At 41.0% G+C, this 18,461-nt stretch overlaps 4 protein-coding genes across 7 annotated transcripts; all 4 read left to right on the top strand.

Moving 5' to 3' along the window:
- The first annotated feature begins 1,961 nt into the window (after positions 1–1,961).
- Ugt36F1 (UDP-glycosyltransferase family 36 member F1) lies at positions 1,962–6,406 on the top strand. 4 transcript variants are annotated; one of them, XM_089257862.1, is made up of 6 exons: positions 1,962–2,105; positions 4,045–4,398; positions 4,459–4,841; positions 4,908–5,106; positions 5,161–5,606; positions 5,725–6,406. In XM_089257862.1, the coding sequence occupies exons 2-6, from the start codon at positions 4,126–4,128 to the stop codon at positions 6,014–6,016; spliced, it is 1,593 nt and encodes a 530-aa protein (XP_089113988.1). In that variant the 5' UTR covers positions 1,962–2,105; positions 4,045–4,125; the 3' UTR covers positions 6,017–6,406. The 4 variants fall into 4 exon arrangements, with proteins under 4 accessions (XP_089113988.1, XP_089113987.1, XP_089113986.1 ...); XM_089257861.1 differs by having other exon boundaries at positions 2,033–2,105; positions 3,891–4,398; XM_089257860.1 differs by having other exon boundaries at positions 2,043–2,105; positions 3,715–4,398.
- Positions 6,407–7,290: 884 nt separating this feature from the next.
- Ugt36D1 (UDP-glycosyltransferase family 36 member D1) lies at positions 7,291–10,211 on the top strand. Its single transcript, XM_089257467.1, has 5 exons — positions 7,291–7,469; positions 7,700–7,999; positions 8,595–8,968; positions 9,034–9,672; positions 9,742–10,211. The coding sequence occupies exons 2-5, from the start codon at positions 7,718–7,720 to the stop codon at positions 10,013–10,015; spliced, it is 1,569 nt and encodes a 522-aa protein (XP_089113593.1). The 5' UTR covers positions 7,291–7,469; positions 7,700–7,717; the 3' UTR covers positions 10,016–10,211.
- A 392-nt stretch (positions 10,212–10,603) lies between these two features.
- LOC115564107 (UDP-glycosyltransferase family 36 member E1) lies at positions 10,604–12,593 on the top strand. The gene is made up of 3 exons (XM_030388029.2): positions 10,604–10,926; positions 11,236–11,615; positions 11,674–12,593. Exons 1-3 carry the CDS (start codon positions 10,663–10,665, stop codon positions 12,587–12,589), a joined length of 1,560 nt encoding a protein of 519 aa, XP_030243889.2. The 5' UTR covers positions 10,604–10,662; the 3' UTR covers positions 12,590–12,593.
- A 995-nt stretch (positions 12,594–13,588) lies between these two features.
- Positions 13,589–16,582, top strand: barr (non-SMC condensin I complex subunit H). The gene is made up of 3 exons (XM_030389163.2): positions 13,589–14,150; positions 14,212–15,786; positions 15,895–16,582. The coding sequence occupies exons 1-3, from the start codon at positions 13,827–13,829 to the stop codon at positions 16,243–16,245; spliced, it is 2,250 nt and encodes a 749-aa protein (XP_030245023.1). The 5' UTR covers positions 13,589–13,826; the 3' UTR covers positions 16,246–16,582.
- The last annotated feature ends 1,879 nt before the right edge of the window (positions 16,583–18,461 follow it).

Below are 18,461 nucleotides of genomic sequence, written 5' to 3' on the forward strand. Positions count from 1 at the left end.
AGTATCAGATTTTAACAAATTTTTATTAAAAAAATTATCTTATCGTTCCCTATTTATATTATATTCTCATTCTAGAGCTAAGCTAAGATTAGTCCTGCTATTTCTAGTGCCTATGAATACCGCAGGAAGAAGAACCGCCGAATCAAAAACCAAAATATTAGCTCGAAAAAACAAAAAAATTGACCATTTTTTCTGGAAGTCTTAAATGAGCTGAAACAATTAAACTTTAAGAGTTCAGCAGAAGATTTGTAAGTAAAAAAAAAATCATATTGTGAAATTCTTACCCATATCTGTTTAACTAATTTATGTATACATATATAATTCTAGATCTTTTTTAATCCCCACCAAATATCATAAACTTCTTCCAAGAAGAACAAACGCAACTCTAACTCAAATTCCAATCTTAGCCAGGAGTTGTTAGCACAAAGAGTCGGCTATTGATTTCTCAGGCGCAACAGCTGTTGATATGTTTGCTGGGGCGCCTAATTTTCCAACAAGTTTTTCCACACTTGATTTGATAATGTGTCGTAAATTTTCCTGCACTTGCCATTTCACTTTTCGCTCGTGAAAATTTTCACAATTAAGGCGCATTTAATGACGTGTTGCTAATATAAACACAACACTTCCTGGCAGACGTCGCGTCAACCCAGCCCAGCTCAGCCCAGCCTAGCAAACCACCGCCTTCCCTCCCCGCCGTCTCCGCCCATGGCCAAGCAACCAACCAAGCATCCCCTCTGCTGTCAGCCATCAGCATCCACAGAGTTTCACAGCTGTTGACAACGTCCAGTTTTACCCAGTCAAAGTTACCAAAAATCTCTGCCTCAAGTTGTGCGCTAATTGAGCGGAACGTGAAAATTTTTCCTAATTAAATGATTTCCTCAATTATTACGACATACCCCGGCCCTGCCCGACCCGTACGAATATGAAAATTCCAGCGTTTCGCAAATGATATTTTATGCGATGCTGCAACATTTTGAAATTAGTATCTCAAAAGTTACGATTATTGCGCGCTCCCTCGGCACAATTATCAAGTGAAGTGAATTTTAAATAGGCCTGCGCCTGGGCCCAAAAACTTTTGTCAATTCTCATAAAAATCTCCAAAGTTTACCAAATACTTCTCATTGGCTGCGTGTGGAGCAGTCCCAATCAGACGACAGCCCAAAAGTATGCTACAGAAAGGTGCGTTTGACAGCAAATGGAAATTAAAAATATTTTATTTATTGCATTTTTAAGGGCGCTACGAAAGAAATTATCTGAGCGGGCCATTCAAAATGGGGATGCAAAAAATGTAGTAAAACGTAAAAAATATATTTAAAAAATTCTTGAGTTAAATAATATTCATATTTCACTTATTAATATATAATTATTCCCATTATGAATAAATCTTTAAACAATTACCTATTTAATTAATTTCAATAATTGTTTTATTTATTAATAAATATTTTTAGGTATTCACAAAAATTATTATTCACACACAAAGGAAGAAAATAAAAATAAAAATCTAAATACTAACTAAATACAAATTTAAATATAAAATAAATATCACCGCGTCCATTATAGCAAATGCCAACTGTATTACAAAAGAAAGCTTAATTATTTGTGCATAAATAATTATCGTTTGCTTAATAAACAATAAAAACTCGCTCTAGCAAAAGCAAACAAATATGAAATCAAATTAATGAATAGTCGTTTATTTAATAAAAAAAATCCATTGACAAAATATAAACTGTCGTTTAATTGTTTATATTTAATTAACTGTTTAACTGGCGAATCTTCAATTGTTTACTCTTTACCTAATTTTCTACGTAATTTGCATTTGCATCATATGTATGTCTATATAGCGTAACTGAACTTGCTGTTGTTGTTGTTGTTCTTGCAACACACTCACGACTCAGGGCCCGGCAGGGTGTGAGTGGTCTAACTGATCTGACTCTGAGTAAGTCATAGTAACTGTGATCAGTGCTTTTGGCTGACTCTCTGCTGCTTTTAGCCATGAGTCGAGTCGACACTTTTGACCGATTCGCATTGAGTTTGCAATTTCAGTTTGTCTGGCAACCTGACTGCGACGAGTTGGTTTCATTTTCCAATTCCAAAACAGTTGTCAAGTGCACAGAAAATATTATGAAGTTTGTGTAAATAAACCTACGTAATTATATATGTATAGTATTTTTATATAGTTTGAAATACATAAATGTAAGAATGGAAAATTTTTCAAAATACTAAAGAAATTTATCCTAAGGGCAATCAAAGGATTTCGATAAAGTGAAAATTGATGAGATATAAATAATACGCATAAACTATATATTGTATATAAATACCACGCATATACATATATACCATTCATATGAATATGTGTATATAATGAAGTTGAACTTATAAAAATTATATAATGCTATACATTCAATTGCATATATTTTATTAAAATATTATTGCAAATCTGTAAGCTACATCAACCTTTTACCTTTTTCTCCGTTTAAAACTAAACATTTGCCATTTTTAATCGAAGCTCAACAATGATTTGCTTGAAATTATTTTGAGTGAAACTAATAATATCGTAAGCAAGTTTAATTGCAAACAACAATTAAATACAAATGATTTAGAGAAATAAAACAACAAAAAGTGCAAGAAAAACTTAAGGGCTTTCTGAAGGGCAAAGTTTGGATGTTTATTTTTATGTGTGTGTTTGTATATATAACATATGTATCTATGCATGTATGTATGTATGTATGTATATATGTATGTATGTTTGTATATATGTTTGTTTGTTTGTATGTTTGTATGTATGTATGTATGTATGTATTTGTGTATGTATGTATGTATGTATGTATGTATGTATGTGTGTATGTATGTATGTATGTATGTATGTATGTATGTATGTATGTGTGTATGTATGTATGTATGTATGTATGTATGTATGTATGTATGTATGTATGTATGTGTGTATGTATGTATGTATGTATGTATGTATGTATGTATGTTTGTTTGTTTGTATATATGTATGTATGCATGTATGTATGTATGTGTGTAAGCTTGTAGGCAGGTAGATATGTATGTATGTATGTATGTATGTATGTATGTATGTATGTATGTATACACAACTGTGTGTACATACATGTCCTTATGTGTGTGCGTGTATATACACATATGCCTTTTCTCCGCTCTATTAATATAAGTATTAGAGTAAACATTGTTCAAATATGAACCTGTCTAAAGAACTAAACAAAGAGTAATACGCAATGAGCCGCACGTTACCTGACTCCAGTCATCCCTTAGTTGCAGCGACCAATGCAGCAGCTAATAAAAGGTAACCTGAGCCTAGACAAAGGTTCAACAAACTAAAAAGGGACACTTGACTAAACATGTGCGCATGGAAAGTGTAACCTTCCAGTGGCTGGAAGTGTCTTTGAGATTCTCATGCTAGGTATATAAGACTAGTATTTGAAAGAAAAGATTAGTTCAGTTCAGATCTTGAATTTGTCGTGTGTGGAGTTGCGTCATTGAACTCTCTAACCACATTTATAGAACAGAGAAAATACATAGGAGTAGGCAGAAATGAATTGAGCAGGTCACAACGAAAATAGTTCAAATCAAGTCGACGAAAAAAACAACCCATAACAATATTTTGTGCCAACAAAACTAATCTATATCATTTTGCTGATATCAAACTTGCTGCCAGTTCCACAAAACATTTAACTATTTTCCATTACTGATTAGTTTCATTTTGGGGCTGAAGCAGTTAAGAGTTCAGTCTGGGAAATAATAATACACAATATATATTATTAAACCAAATCTAAGCGCTATATCAAATTACTTTTCGCGTCAAGCGATATTTTAACACATACGAGCAACTGCTAGACAATGCACTTTGCAACCTTTGTTTGGCATTTAAGAACTCGTTAGATAAACGACTATAATACAGACTTGATCGTTCCGCAATCGAGAAACAAAAAGAAAAACAACAATACATAAGTGCAACTGCAGCCACAGCAAAGCTAGCAACAATAGCTAAATGCCGGTCACGATCTAACCATAAGATTACCAAAGATTAGAGTTTGCAAATTTGTGTTTGCAAATACAAACGTATTTGGACCTTGGAGTTAAGTATACGCTCAGTGTGGCTGCAACATGTTGCGGTCGCCGCTGCTGCTGCTGCTGCTGCTGGGTCTGGCCCTCTCTGGCCCGCTGCCATCAGCTGTTGAGTCGGCCCAGATACTCGGCTTGTTCGGACATCCGGGCAAGAGTCACTTTGATTTCTTTCGTCCCCTGTTTGTGGCGCTGGCTGAGCGGGGACACAATATCAGCATGTACAGTTACTTTCCGCTGAAGGAGCCGATGGCCAACTACACGGATTACGTCTTTGAGGGCATGCCGCTGCTGACGGATTTCGTGGATCTGAAGGTAAATGTGGATCATCTAATCGATACGAACTGCACCTCAACTCTTTCGCTCCTCCAACAGAGCATTGAACAACAATCTGATTTCTTGGGAATACCCATCAAAATGGGCAACTTCTTCATGCTACACGACTGGAGTTTGCGCTCCTGCAAGGTGGCCCTGCACTCGCCCCTGATCGCAGAGCTGATCAGGTCGTCGCAGAGCTACGATGTCATCATCTTGGAGCAGTTCGCCAATGACTGTCTCTCCGCAGTCGCCCATCTGCTGGGCAAACCCGTGATTGCCTTGAGTAGCTGTGCCATCATGTCTTGGCACTATCAAACACTGGGCACGCCCCACATCAACTCAGTCATGCCCATGAACTTTCTGCCCCACACCGACCACATGGGATTTATGGAGCGCCTCAATAACTTTTTCCACTTTCATATTGCCAATGCCCTCCATAAGTAAATTTATACTACATTTGTGGACATACGTATATGATTTTCTGATTGCTTGTCATCTCTTTTAAGATATATAACAGAACCTGCCACAGATGCTTTGATTAGGGAACGCTTTGGCCCCGGTCTGCCGCCCATCAACGAGATTGTGAAGAACACGAGCCTCATGCTGATCAATCAACATTACTCCCTGTCGGGCTCAACTCCCTATACAGCTAATGTCGTGGAGGTTGGCGGTCTGCACGTCGGTCCAGCCAAGCCACTGCCCCAGGTACGTATATGCTTCAAAAATGTACCAGACTTATCACAATTTCTCTCTCCTTAGCACCTGCAAAGTCTCTTGGATGAGTCCGACTTGGGCGTCATCTACATCAGCTGGGGCTCAATGGTTGATCCCAGCACTTTATCTGCACCCAAACTGCAGGCGCTCCTCGCTACCATCGCCAATCTGTATCGCTATACATTCGTGATGCGCTGGATAAAGAAAGCCATGCCCGAGAATAAGCCTAAGAATCTATATACCTTCGAGTGGCTGCCACAGCGGGATCTCTTGTGTCATCCGAAAGTTAAGGCCTTCGTTTCACACAGCGGCCTGCTGGGCACCTCGGAGTCCATTTACTGTGGCGTTCCATTGCTCGTAACGCCTTTCTATGGAGATCAGTTTCTCAATGCTGCCGCTGTTGTTCAGCGACGCTTTGGAGTCATTGTAGAATTTAAAAACTTCGATGAGCACCATCTGAGTCGGGCTATGAGAACTATACTGGATGATTAGTAAGTGGATTCCAACGAAAATTAAGGGAGTCAGACCAAAAGTCAGATTTGAAATATTCTCAACCTCTAGAGTTATCATCATATATCTACAATAATTCCTAACTACACTATTTTACAGTTTTGCTATGCAAATGAAACGCGCGACTATTGCATTTCGCGAGAGACCCCAAGACCCACTTAAATTGGCTGTGTGGTGGACGGAGCATGTGATCGCCACAAATGGAGCACCACTCGTACAGAGCGCGGGCAATAATATGAATTGGTTCGTGTATAACTCGATCGATATTTACATCTGCTGTCTGGTAATCGTATTACTCTGCATCGGCGCTGTCTGGAAGTTGTTTAAGCTTTTGAGATGGCTTTGTGGCAGGCGAAATGTCGTCAAGCAAAACAAACTGAAAAAACAATAAATATTCCATTTGGCATTGGCCCGTGAAAACAGAACCCTACAGAGCCTTATCAATTCCATTATAATTTGATCACGAGTTTGCTGACTAATGCCCGAAGGCAACACGTGTGCATTTCGTCTTCGTAAAGTCTAGAAATTTTTACTGACCTCAAAAGATTAAATATTTAATTTGCTCGTTGTTCTATGATAATCAAATTATAAACAATTAGATTATAAAGAGGCCTGTAATATTTTTAGTATAGTCATCATGAAAGTAAATGCTGAGCTGATAACATTGGAATATTCCCATACAATTTTGATAGTCATGAAAAAATCATTCTGATCGAGTGTTATATGTAAGAATACATAAATCAATATGTAGTAATAATTTAAACATGTTTTGATCTTCGAATATCCAGCTTCATTCTTCCCATTAATAATAATAAAAAAAAAAAAAAATAGTACTGCCCTTCTTATCAGTCGAGCTTTTGTTGACATCATGAAAATATCACACTTGAATACATGTTAGGCCTCACAACATACATACATACATACATGTACATGTATATATTCAAAAGCAAACATACAGCTCAATAAAGTAGAGCAAGTAAAATTTATCAGTGACAGTAAAACGTGCTACTAGACATTATCAAATCAAATTGATAATGTTTTTGCAACAGCTCTCAGCTGTCTCAGTTCCTAAGCAAAATTATAACCGATAAGAGCGATGGTTAAACAATAAAATGCAATTTTTATGCGTCTCAGACTAAAGCGCAACCGGTTGCTCAGCGCTCAGGTTGAGGCCCCAAAAAATGCGACTGTATTCACATATACAGAAATTCGTATAGGAAGTAGAGGAAAAGAGCATTGCAACTGAGCACAGCTGACTGTGCAATACTCTGCGCTCAAGCAGTATGAGTACAGAAGCGAAACCAACGAACAGACACAGCACAAAATCAATATACTCTCAATGAGTAAAAGAGTAAAAGAAGAACCGCATGTGCGTGCGTGTGTGGAACTTATGACTGTGCAAAATTTGCGAGAGCCATTCGAAAGTGCACAAAGTGTGAGAGAGAGATCACATATACATGCACAAATGTGCGCTCACTTTCGGTCAATGGAGCTTCGCGACGCGTCGTTGCTGCAGCGGCATTTCGGCAACTTCGTCGAAAAAGAGAGTGCAATGCAATGCGTGAGAGTAGAAAATAGACAATGCGCCCTTGATCGCTGACACAAGCTCAATTTCGAATATTCAGCGGCAGCGCAGTCAACGGCTTTTGGGTTACACTGTGACTGCGACTACATTGGTCTTGTCAGTCGCTTGTCGATTGCGAAGCGCACAAGAGGCCTGCAGTGCGTTTGGTATTTAAGTAATTGTGATTTCAATAAGGCACCGCGTTTGATTGATTTTTCGAGTGCCGCTTCATTCACAAACTCAATTAGCGCAATTTCGTCACAGATTTGGTTGGTACACTGTAAGTTAATAGCAATTTGGGGACTTTCCATGCATTTGCTCACTGCAAGTATTTACATAATTTTGAGGCATGCGCACTGCAAATTGCATCGAAGGCTAAGAATTTGCAACAATTAAATGCAACAAGTGTTACTTTGCAATTTTCTTTCATCAGTTCATTCGTTCGTTTTTTGTTTTTTATTTTTTTTTTTTTTTTTGTTCTAATTTTAAATTTATCACGCATGCCAACAGAAGCAAAGCACATAAAAAATGCTGCAGTTGCGTTCGCTGCTGGCAGCGCTGCTGCCGCTGCTGCTATTGCTGCAGGAGCACGTCTCAGTGGACGCCGGTCGACCGCTAAAAATTCTGGGCCTCTTTCCCCACCCCGGCGTCAGTCACTTCCACTTCTTTCAACCCATCATGCAGGGTCTGGCCGAGGCTGGGCATGAAGTCAGCGTCGTTAGCCATTTTCCGGCTAAAATTCCAACTGCACGCTACAAGGACTTCCCGCTAACAGGCATAGAGAAGCTGACAAACAGCGTCGACTTGAAGGTAAGCTAGTTCATTTTGATTTTGATCTTTTTGATTCCACGCACAACTATTGTAATTGAGGTGCGTTGCCGGTATATAAATATGTACATATGTATGTAGCTCAATGATTGCCGCGAGCTACGTTTAGAAACAATTGTTTTTTTTTTTTTTGCGCTGAAATTTACTTTCGCTTTTGCGCTATACGAAATGAAAATAGACTAATGGGTGTATTAGATCGTATTTAAATTTAGTCACCTCTGATTATGTTATGCGCTGAGATATCATATCATATCAATTATCAATGGCCACGTGCCATATAGTGCACTTTATCATTATCGGCTTGAATAATGACCAAAACGAACTCTCCATCTGCGTAGTCCGTAACTTCTCTCATAGTATACACAGTTTATATATTGTAAAAATGTATGTCTACAGGGTAACTGCTAGTCATACTCAAAGCAATTTTATTATAATTTCTTTTTTTACTCTCGAGATTCATTAGCGAATTCATCATGAAAAACCTGAAATCTTAACTTCAGCTGAAGTAATTTCCTCTCTCTGTTCTCCCTCTTTCGTTCACACTGTCTGTTTCGCTCACTCGACCCATCTCTTTCAGTTCTTCGACAAGCGTCCCTTCTATAAGCACTTCATCGAGTTCTTTCTGCTCTACGAATGGGGCAAAGAGGCTTGCAACATGACCTTACGATCGGAGGCTCTGCAGACGGTCATGAAGCGCAAGGCTGGCTACTACGACGTCATCATTTTGGAGCAGTTCAACACAGATTGCATGATGGGCGTGGCACATCAGCTGCAAGCACCAGTTATTGCCCTAAGCAGTTGCTCCCTGATGCCGTGGCATTTCGAGCGCATGGGCGCTCCGATAATCCCATCGCATATACCGGTTCTATTTTTGGGTCAATCGCAGGACATGAACTTTGGCGGACGATTGGCCAACTGGTTTAGCTTCCATGCGCTCAACTGGATGTACAAGTAGATGGCCCCATTGCCAAGTGTCGCCAGCAAATCTCATTACTCTGTTTCCCTTACATCCTTAGGCTCCTGTCGGTGCCCGCTGCGGATGCCATGGTTCAGTACAAGTTTGGCCACGATATGCCCTCGGTGGGTGAGCTGGCGAAGAACACCTCCGTTTTGTTTGTGAACACACACTACTCGCTGAGCGGTCCCAAGCCGCTGCCGCCCAACGTCATCGAGCTAGGCGGCATTCACATCCAGAAAACAAATCCGTTGAGCGCTGATCTGCAGCGCCTGCTGGACAATGCCGAGCACGGGGTGATACTCATCAGTTGGGGCTCCATGATACGCGCCAATTCGTTGTCGCCAGAGAAGCGCGACGGCATTGTGCGTGCCGTGGCCCGTCTCAAGCAGCAGGTCATCTGGAAGTGGGAGAACGAGACGCTCGAGAATAAGCCGCCCAATCTGCACATCATGAAATGGCTGCCACAGCGCGACATCCTCTGCCATCCCAATGTGAAGGTCTTCATGACGCATGCCGGCCTCATGGGCAGCTCCGAGGCGGCCTACTGTGGCGTGCCCGTCGTGGCCACGCCCATGTACGGAGATCAGTTCCTGAATGCCGCGGCCCTGGTGCAGCGTGACATGGGCGTGCTGCTGCACTACGAGGACATTGGCGAGAATACGGTCATGCGAGCCTTGAAGCGGGCGCTGGATAAGAAGTGAGTTGAGATGCCTTGAGATCACCCTGAGTTCACCCTATCATTCATATGTTCCTCCCTTGCTTGCAGACACGTGGATGCCGCCAAGCTCGTCTCGCACTCGTTCAAGTATAGACCGCAACAGGCACTGCAGCTGGCCATTTGGTGGGTGGAGCATGTGGCTCACACTGGCGGTGATCCTCTATTGAAATCCAGCGCCGTCGAGCTGCCCCGCTTTGTGTACTACTCGCTGGACTGTTATGCTGTCGTTGGACTCATTCTGGCCATGGTGGTTGGCAGTTGGATTGCACTCATACGACGCTGTTGCGGCAAGCAATCCAATAAGAAGAACAAAAGGGATTAATCGATTCGATCCTTGGCTAAATCTATGTGATATTTTTTTTGTATGTGAACGTCTGTTGTGCTTCTACTATAACTAGTGTAGTAACTCCTGCTTCCAACAATTCGTTTTGTAGTTGATATATCTTGACCTAAATTGTAAAGATATGAAAAGTAAATTAAAAGTTTGAAACTATATTATAAATTATCTAAATATCATATATGTATGTATGTACGTCTTGAAAATTTCTAGAATATTTTAATATGTAATGCAATGTCTTAAGTTCCCCTTTGATGTAGAGTAAAAATGTCAGGTATATTTCAAATATACATACATCTTTTAATCTGGCCTTCTCTTATATTGGTTTGCTGAAACTTATTTACATGAGAGAACTATCTTTATAAGAGATCTATTCAGTTCAGTTCAGTTCAGTTCAGTTTTTTTTTTGTGCTTATCTCCCATCTGGTAGATCGCTCTCCTCACAAATTTTATTTTTATATTTGCTCAAAAAATATTTCGAGTTCAGTTGTTAAATAGTTTTCGACCCAAGCGAACGTTTGCGTGCGTTTATAAGATTTATATATATTATATATAATAAATATATAATTCATCTAACATCTGATTTATGTAGAATATATAAATTGTGAAATTGAATTTGAAGAAGAACAAAAATGCAAACAAATGGTATTTGGAAATGTTTGCTGCTGACTTCGCTAATTGCTGGAAGCAGCCCAGTGGGCGCTCTCAACATCTTGGGTCTCTTCATCCATCCCGCTATCAGCCATTTCCAGTTCTTTCAGCCACTGCTGCGCCGTCTGGCCGAAATAGGTCACAATGTGGATGTCGTTAGCCCATTTCGCGATGCACAGCCCCCGAAGGGCTATACGGACTATACTCTTCCGAGCGTCAATTTGAGCAATCAACTTGGTTTCGATGTGAGTTGTTGTGGAATATATTATACAGATGGATACATTAGCATATATTATGCTGATTTATTAGCCGACTTCTATACGATAAAAAGCTGTTTATAACTCGATTTATTTTGTATTAACAGAAGACAATTTGTAGCACACTGTTCCTAACTCAATCAATCTGTTACTCAATCTCAGCTAGACTATTAGTCAAATTAATCTGCGAGGCAATATCTTAGACAATGAGACGCTTAGACGATAAGTCAATATCGGTCAGTCCATTAGGCAGTCAATCAATCAGCCAGTCAATCAATCCATCAATTCTTTCCGCAGATGTTTGAAGAGATTCCTATGCCATCTCTGTTGCCTTTCGGAGAGTTCTTCATTCTGTACGCCTATGGCAGGGATGCGTGCAATGCGACGCTTCATAGCGAGGCGCTTGCCCAGGTACTCCAACATCCTGCTGGCTATTATGACGTCATCATCATGGAACAATTCAATACGGATTGCATGATGGGCGTGGCTTATCAGCTGCAGTCACCCGTCATCGCCATGAGCAGCTGCGCCCTGATGCCGTGGCATTACGAACGCATGGGCACTCCGATAATACCATCCTACATCTCGGCTCTGTTTCTGGGCCAGTCTGAGAACATGTCCTTCTCAGCTCGCCTTGGCAACTGGCTGACCACGCACACGCTCAATTGGCTCTACAGGTGAGCAGCAGTTGATTGTGGATCAGATAACGGATGAAGATTTCCTTTCTGCTTGCAGCTTGTTCAATGTGCCCGCTGCTGATGCGTTGCTGCGTCAGAGATTTGGACCCGGTATCCCGAGCACGGGCGAGCTGGTGAAGAACACCTCACTGATGCTCATCAATCAGCATTACGCCTTCAGCGGCGCCAAGCCTCTGCCACCGAATGTGATCGAAGTGGGCGGACTGCATCTAAGAGCAGCGAAGCCCCTGGACGATGCACTGCAGCAGCTGCTGGACAACGCCGAGCATGGCGTCATACTCATCAGCTGGGGCTCCCAGCTGAGAGCCAACTCGCTATCTAGCGCCAAGCGTGAGGCCCTCCTGCGCGCCCTGGCCCGTCTGCCGCAGCAGATTATCTGGAAGTGGGAGAACGACACGTTGCCCAATAAACCAGCCAACGTGCACATCATGAAGTGGCTGCCACAGCGCGATATCCTGGCGCATCCCAATTTGCGCGTATTCTTCAGCCACGGTGGCCTGATGGGCCTCACAGAGGCCGTCGCCAGCGGCGTGCCTGTGGTGGGCATGCCAGTCTATGGTGATCAGTACTTGAATGTGGCGGCTCTGGTGCAACGCGGCATGGCTGTGCGTGTGGACCTCAGGCAGTTCAGCGAACAGAGCGTATTTGACGCACTCACCCAGGCACTGGATCCCAGCTACAAGCAGCAGGCCAAAAAGGTTGCCGCCGCCTACAACGAACGTCCGCAACTGGCGATGGACAACGCTCTCTGGTGGGTACACCACGTGGCTGAGACACGCGGCGCTCCACTGCTTCGGTCCAGTGCTGCTAAGCTCAATCGCTTTGTCTACTATTCGCTGGATGTCTACATAACAGTTGGGGCTGCTCTGTTATTGCTCCTGGTCATCGCTCTTAACATCTGGCGTATATGCTGCGGACGGAAGCGGCAACAGTCTAAAGCCAAGCGCAGTTAGTTAAGAGCTGAACATCTAATAAAAATATAATAAAAGCTCATTGAACCAAGGAATCGTTTATTATCTCAGCTTGGATTTTACATTATTCATTCAAGAACTATTACGTAGCTTCGATAAAAGTGCGGGCGATTTCAAATTTGTAACTAGTTCAATTGAACACTTTCATAGTTACTAGCCGATTGTTTACATTCAGCACTGCTTGACAAGCAGTTCAGCAGTTTTCGGAGCGCATACGATTATTCGTTTGGTATTTTGCTTATGAATCCTAGTATTTTTTCCGCTGGCATTTTTTATACCTTTCAAAATGTCAAAGAAGTTTAGTACTTCTGTTTCAAATCACTTTCAAACTTAAATTTATATACAAAATACGTATTTAAAGAAATACGTATTCAATATGGTAATCATATTATTTTCTTAATGTAAAAAAAATAATAATAATACATTAAATTCAATATATCATTTTATTTTATTCTATTTTTTTTCGTATAACAATATTTATAAATAATATGTGAAATACATGTAGTTATATTAATTTAAAGCTTTAAATAAAATAAGAGTAATGCGCCAACTTAAAAAACAAAAATCGAAATAATATTAATCGATTGTTGTCTGAAATTGTTTGGATAGCTCACGCCGAAATAATCGTAAACTGCTATCGCTAATTCTACATATTTATATAGTGTGTATTTCCACAGAATGTTTGGTCAGTGGTATTTCATAAAATATATAATAATATTGCACTCTCTATCTATTTCTGTGATAGAATGTTCCTCAAATCACACGTAAGGAATCAATACAGTGAAAATAAAAATATAAACTTAGGCTAAAATTAAGCAAAACAATTGCCGTGCAATATATATTATCAATTGATTTTGCCGCAAGGATTTGAAAGTCTTATTCCCCTCTTATAGTATGTGACCGATATGAAAAATACTGCATTGTCCAATTTTTGCGTTGTTTATCAACACTGAAATATCGATAAATTGGAGTAGCCCTAGATTGCGGCGTCGTTTGAAAGCAACTGTAAACTATTACCAACACAAGCGTAGTGCCCAAACGAGAGGCATAAAAGAAAAGTGAATAACACAGAAACAAACGATAATTAAGTGATATTTGTCAAATAGTGATCTATTGTGAACGCGCAGAGTTGTCTTATTGTTTGCTGCTGCATTGAATAGCGGCGAGCCTATCTCAATTGTAAACAAAACTAGTTTCCCGTTCTGGGCTAACTCAGATCATGACGTTACCGCGTTCCGAGACGCCATTGCGTCGTTCCGCGGTAGGTAGCCACCGCGAGAGTATGCTGCAGGATCGGACGACCATGGTAAACGATGATGAGGCGGAACGTCGCGAGGCGCGACGCCGCACGCTGCTGCTGCAGCAAACGCGACCCCGCGAGAGCTCCATCCTGGAGTCCATCGAGGAGAATGAGACGATAAAAAAGTGCCTGGAGATATATAATGGCAATAAGTTAAGTCGGGAGAATGCCTGGAGCTTGTCGTTGATCGATACGTTGTCCAATTTGCTGGACCATCATCACAAAACGCTCAGCAACTTTAAGGTAAGCGCTGCAGCTCACTGTTGCGTGCACTTCTAATTGCTGATTGTTATTGATATTTTAGATAGCTGGTTCATCGTTGGAGGCCTCCTCGAAGGTGTATGGATTGCGCGTTGACTCGATATATTTGGATGCGATGCGTATGTCAGCTGGCCTCAATGCACGCACGCTCACGCAGCAGCAACTGAATGCAGCTGCCGCGGATGATAACGACGATACTGCGAATTTAGGTCAGGTTGAAGGTGGAGGTGACGGTGACGGTGGCATTGATGCTTCTGAGACAGCGGCGCCGAAGGCCAAAAAACGTAAACGCAAAGCAGTTTCCACAATAACTAAGAATAAGGAGACATTAAATGCTCGCTTGGATACGGCGCCTTTGCAGGATCCAGTATTTGGGAAACTGAACTCTACTGTGGGCTCCATAAACGCCTCAAATCGATTAATGAACAACATATTGCCCACGAAAGACTCTGAGCTGCGATTGCGAACAAATTATCGCTTTTGGCATCACCCAAATACAGAAGAGAAGATAGAGGATTACACTTTAGTTAATAGTGATGATAAGAACACCCATACGATAATAGCCGCCGAGTGGGTTAATAAGATGCGACGCTACTATCAGCAGAATCTGGTACTGCGACCGCTGCATACTGGCTATATTATAAGCGATGCGCCCAATCCGAGCAATGCCAACGATCCGATGCAGTCAAAAGATGACGACGATGGTGTGGATAATGCAGATGATTTCTATGAGAATCCTCGTGAGCTCTCGATGGCGTTCGACATTAATGCTGAATGTGAGCCGATGCCAGATCTGAACGCGTTGACAGCGGCCACCGTATTGGAGATGGACTACAACGAGATGGACGAGCTGACGACAGAGGAGCGGACAACGTTGCAGCATTGCCGTGTCCTGCGCAAACAGCCCGTGTTGATTGAGGATTTACGACCGGTTGACGGCAGCTCGAAGTTGGAGTATTCCTACCGGCCCATGGATCAGATCTCTCAATTCTGGGCGGGCCCATCGCATTGGAAATTCAAAAGGACACGCAACACCAATACATTTGCCCAAATCACTTCACAGGATAATGTGACGGGCAAAAGCGTCAATGCAGCTGCCGCACGATTACGGCGTGCCGCCGCACAGGCAGCAAAGCGCCGCAGCAAGCAAATCAACTTCGGCCAGTGCACGGAGAGTCTGTTCAAGCTGGATAAGAGCACGAAGGTGCGCAAGGCGAACTATCAAAAGCGCTGGGATCCACGCAAACTGCGTCTGCCAACCAAATATGATTTTGATGCGAATTACTTTTATAAATATGATTATGCACCCAGCATCAAGGTAAGCCGTCGATTCGGCGTGCCAGACGATGATATTGACAACGATGACGATGTCATGGGTAGAGATATGAATGCGGTCGGCGACGATGCTGGCGATGATGTTGATCTCTTTGATAATGATGAGTTTCAACGGAGCTCGGATCGATTGCCCAATGACATGAATGTGAGCAGCTTCCCAAACGCTGATCCTGCGCTAGCCTCCTTCCGACTCTCTGATGACCCGAACGCTTGTAATGATCGGACTGACGCCAATGATACGGTTCTTGAGATATCCACTGAGTTCCAAGGAGCACCGTCGCAGGTGAGTGATGCAAAGGTTTCAGATTCGAATAGTTACATCAAGGAATCTTATTTAACACATTGTATCATTTTACTCATTTATAATCTCTCGCATTTGCATATTGAACAGGTCACCAAGGTGATTGTGCCGTTTGCGAAACGTGCCAAGGTGATTGACATGAAGAATCTCAAGCGCAGCTGCAACTCGCTGATACAAAAACAATTACTGAGCACTGCCGAAATGGAGGAGGAAGTGATACCCGCACATCCGAAAGGAAAAGAGGAGCACTATGCCAAGGGCATGGCCACGTTTAAGGAGATCTACGAAAAGCTACCCGCTATGCTCACCACCAAAATGTCGGATTCGCTGTCGCCCTCGGTGGCTCTGTATGCGGTGCTACATTTGGCCAACGATATGAGATTACGGCTCATACCACAGGATGATTTTGAGGACTTTACAATTAGACAAATAACGGACTAACATACAATCCAGTTGGCCACCATTTTATATAGATATATACATACATTTACCTATACGTAAAGCAGTATTTAAAACAAAATAGTAATTTTAAATTTTGTCAATGTTAACTGCTTTTATTTCTCAATGTTTTTGTAGTGCAGCGTGTGCAAATAATCGATCGACAATATTGAAGAATCGTCATTAATTAAGATAAAATGAAACCTTACTTAAACCTTAAACCTTATATATGTATATAATGAGCATGGAACATTTATGGTAATAAAAGTAGTACGAGATTTAAGCGAAAATATACACACATGTATAAAATGAATGCATATGTACATATGTATAAACTAAATATATACACTGTTTATGTACGAATGGATGATACAATTAATCTTTTAATTTAGAAATAATGATGTAGTTGTAATGTACGTAAGTTCCAAATGTTTAGTTGTCCGTGGAGATAATCCTAATTGGCATTGCCAGGAGGGAAGTTGTCAAATTTTCATATTTTTATTGCTTTGTTATTTTAAAATGTGTTTTCTCGTTTGTAAAAATGCCAGATTCGTAGCCAAAATATGAGATTTGTGGACGACAGTGTAATAATGAAGGCATGAATATTCAAATCCAATTACGGGGGAGTGAAATGAATTGCAGGAGCGTCGCTTGCTTGCATGCCACAAATGTTTTGGTTGAAGCTCCTGAATTAAGTCTTAGTCTGCGTAACTCAGCCGAGCAGTTGGGGACGATGGAGTTGCAACATTTTCTCAGCAGGCTGCTACAACAGATTTATGCAATCAACTAGAACTGGACGCATATGTTTTACATGAGCTATTACAAAATAGATACGCATACAAATATGGACTATGCAGATGATTGCATATATACATTCAATGATTATAATGTATATTTTATAATTTATAATATTTTTAAGGTATAAATTATTAAAATGTATTGTTAATTTAAGTTCTGACTTGGCTTTTGGACGAGCTTTGTTGCTCTTTTGCTTTTGCTGTTGTTTCTGTATTATTTTCATCTGTAACTGACAACAGTTACAGCAGCTCAACTTTGGCGTTGTTGTTGCTTCAACAACTTAAGTGAACAGACGCTGGAAGCTGGTGACAAAACGGAAGCCAAGCATTGTTGCAAGTCGTTCCGTTTTGTTTAAGTTTCATGCTGCTGTTGTACCCTGTAAGTAGAGATGCAAAGGTGTTATATTAATATGGGCAGCATGATGATAGCTTTACACTGTACCTTTCAGCTTACATCACAGTCATATACAGCTATGTTCACTTACAGGGTATGCCTAAGTCAAGCATTGTCTTATTGTCAACTGTGTTGTGCTGCTTGCCATTTGCATACGCAGGGCTGAGCGCGAATTTAGACGCGCCTTTCACACACTTTACTTTGCACAGTTGTTTATTGTTGCCCAATGTATGTATGTGTGTGTGTGAATGCTTGTGTTTATGTGCGCCTCTGTCTATCTGCCCAAGTATGTGTATGTGTATGACACATTTGTGCTGCTTGAATGTATGTGTTAAAAAGTTCGTTGTTTACTGAGCGCTTTTAGCAAGCAGCGCGATTCGCGAATATGTGCATGTGAACGCGTGTGAGTTTGTGTCTGTGTGTGTGCGTGTGCGTGTGAGTAATTGCATATTATTTGCATAAATATTTGCTAAGTACAAAGTACAAAACAACAACAGCAACAATGGCAAGTCACAGCGTGTGTGTGTGTGAGAGAGAGAGAGAGAGAGAGAGAGAGTAACATAACATTTAAATAGCTTCATCAAACTTTTGATATTAGCAGCAAAAAAGTTTTATTTAACACATTTCTGACCTCTCTCTCTATCTCTATCTCTCCTTGTACTGATATTTACCTCTGCGGTCTCTGTGTGAGCACCTGCGCAAGATATTTTAATTGCATTTGTGATGTCTTTTGAATTATTCAGGTATTCTTTAGAGATTTAGAACTTTTAGAAAGCCAAATAATTGCTGTCAGGCAACAAGTTGGATTGTATTCCAAAGCACAGCAAATATTAAGACCGTTTCAAGGCAATTATAGAGTATGCTGTATATTTGTGTTAATCTGATTTACTGTTGTGTAAACAGAGAAATCTTTTTTGAATTCATAATAAATAATATAAATAGGTACCCTGTATTCGACAACAGAAAAAATATGAAAAAAAAATAAATAAAATGAACTAGTATATATAAATATAAATTCAATAATTATC

The sequence above is a fragment of the Drosophila navojoa genome, chromosome 3 (assembly GCF_054131105.1).
Source record: "Drosophila navojoa isolate 15081-1374.11 chromosome 3, UAZ_NAV_1.0, whole genome shotgun sequence".
NCBI lineage: Eukaryota > Metazoa > Arthropoda > Insecta > Diptera > Drosophilidae > Drosophila > Drosophila navojoa.

What these genes read in the sequence shown, in the direction of transcription:
- Ugt36D1 (XM_089257467.1), top strand. Translation starts at nt 7,718, where the DNA reads ATGCTGCAGTTGCGTTCGCTGCTGGCAGCGCTGCTGCCGCTGCTGCTA. An exon ending in CAAACAGCGTCGACTTGAAG is followed by an intron (nt 8,000 to 8,594) that starts GTAAGCTAGTTC and finishes CATCTCTTTCAG; the next exon opens with TTCTTCGACAAGCGTCCCTT. An exon ending in GCGCTCAACTGGATGTACAA is followed by an intron (nt 8,969 to 9,033) that starts GTAGATGGCCCC and finishes TTACATCCTTAG; the next exon opens with GCTCCTGTCGGTGCCCGCTG.
- LOC115564107 (XM_030388029.2), top strand. Translation starts at nt 10,663, where the DNA reads ATGCAAACAAATGGTATTTGGAAATGTTTGCTGCTGACTTCGCTAATT. An exon ending in GCAATCAACTTGGTTTCGAT is followed by an intron (nt 10,927 to 11,235) that starts GTGAGTTGTTGT and finishes TTCTTTCCGCAG; the next exon opens with ATGTTTGAAGAGATTCCTAT. An exon ending in ACGCTCAATTGGCTCTACAG is followed by an intron (nt 11,616 to 11,673) that starts GTGAGCAGCAGT and finishes TTCTGCTTGCAG; the next exon opens with CTTGTTCAATGTGCCCGCTG.
- barr (XM_030389163.2), top strand. Translation starts at nt 13,827, where the DNA reads ATGACGTTACCGCGTTCCGAGACGCCATTGCGTCGTTCCGCGGTAGGT. An exon ending in AAACGCTCAGCAACTTTAAG is followed by an intron (nt 14,151 to 14,211) that starts GTAAGCGCTGCA and finishes TTGATATTTTAG; the next exon opens with ATAGCTGGTTCATCGTTGGA. An exon ending in TCCAAGGAGCACCGTCGCAG is followed by an intron (nt 15,787 to 15,894) that starts GTGAGTGATGCA and finishes CATATTGAACAG; the next exon opens with GTCACCAAGGTGATTGTGCC.
- Ugt36F1 (XM_089257862.1), top strand. Translation starts at nt 4,126, where the DNA reads ATGTTGCGGTCGCCGCTGCTGCTGCTGCTGCTGCTGGGTCTGGCCCTC. An exon ending in CAGCCAAGCCACTGCCCCAG is followed by an intron (nt 5,107 to 5,160) that starts GTACGTATATGC and finishes CTCTCTCCTTAG; the next exon opens with CACCTGCAAAGTCTCTTGGA. An exon ending in AGAACTATACTGGATGATTA is followed by an intron (nt 5,607 to 5,724) that starts GTAAGTGGATTC and finishes ACTATTTTACAG; the next exon opens with TTTTGCTATGCAAATGAAAC.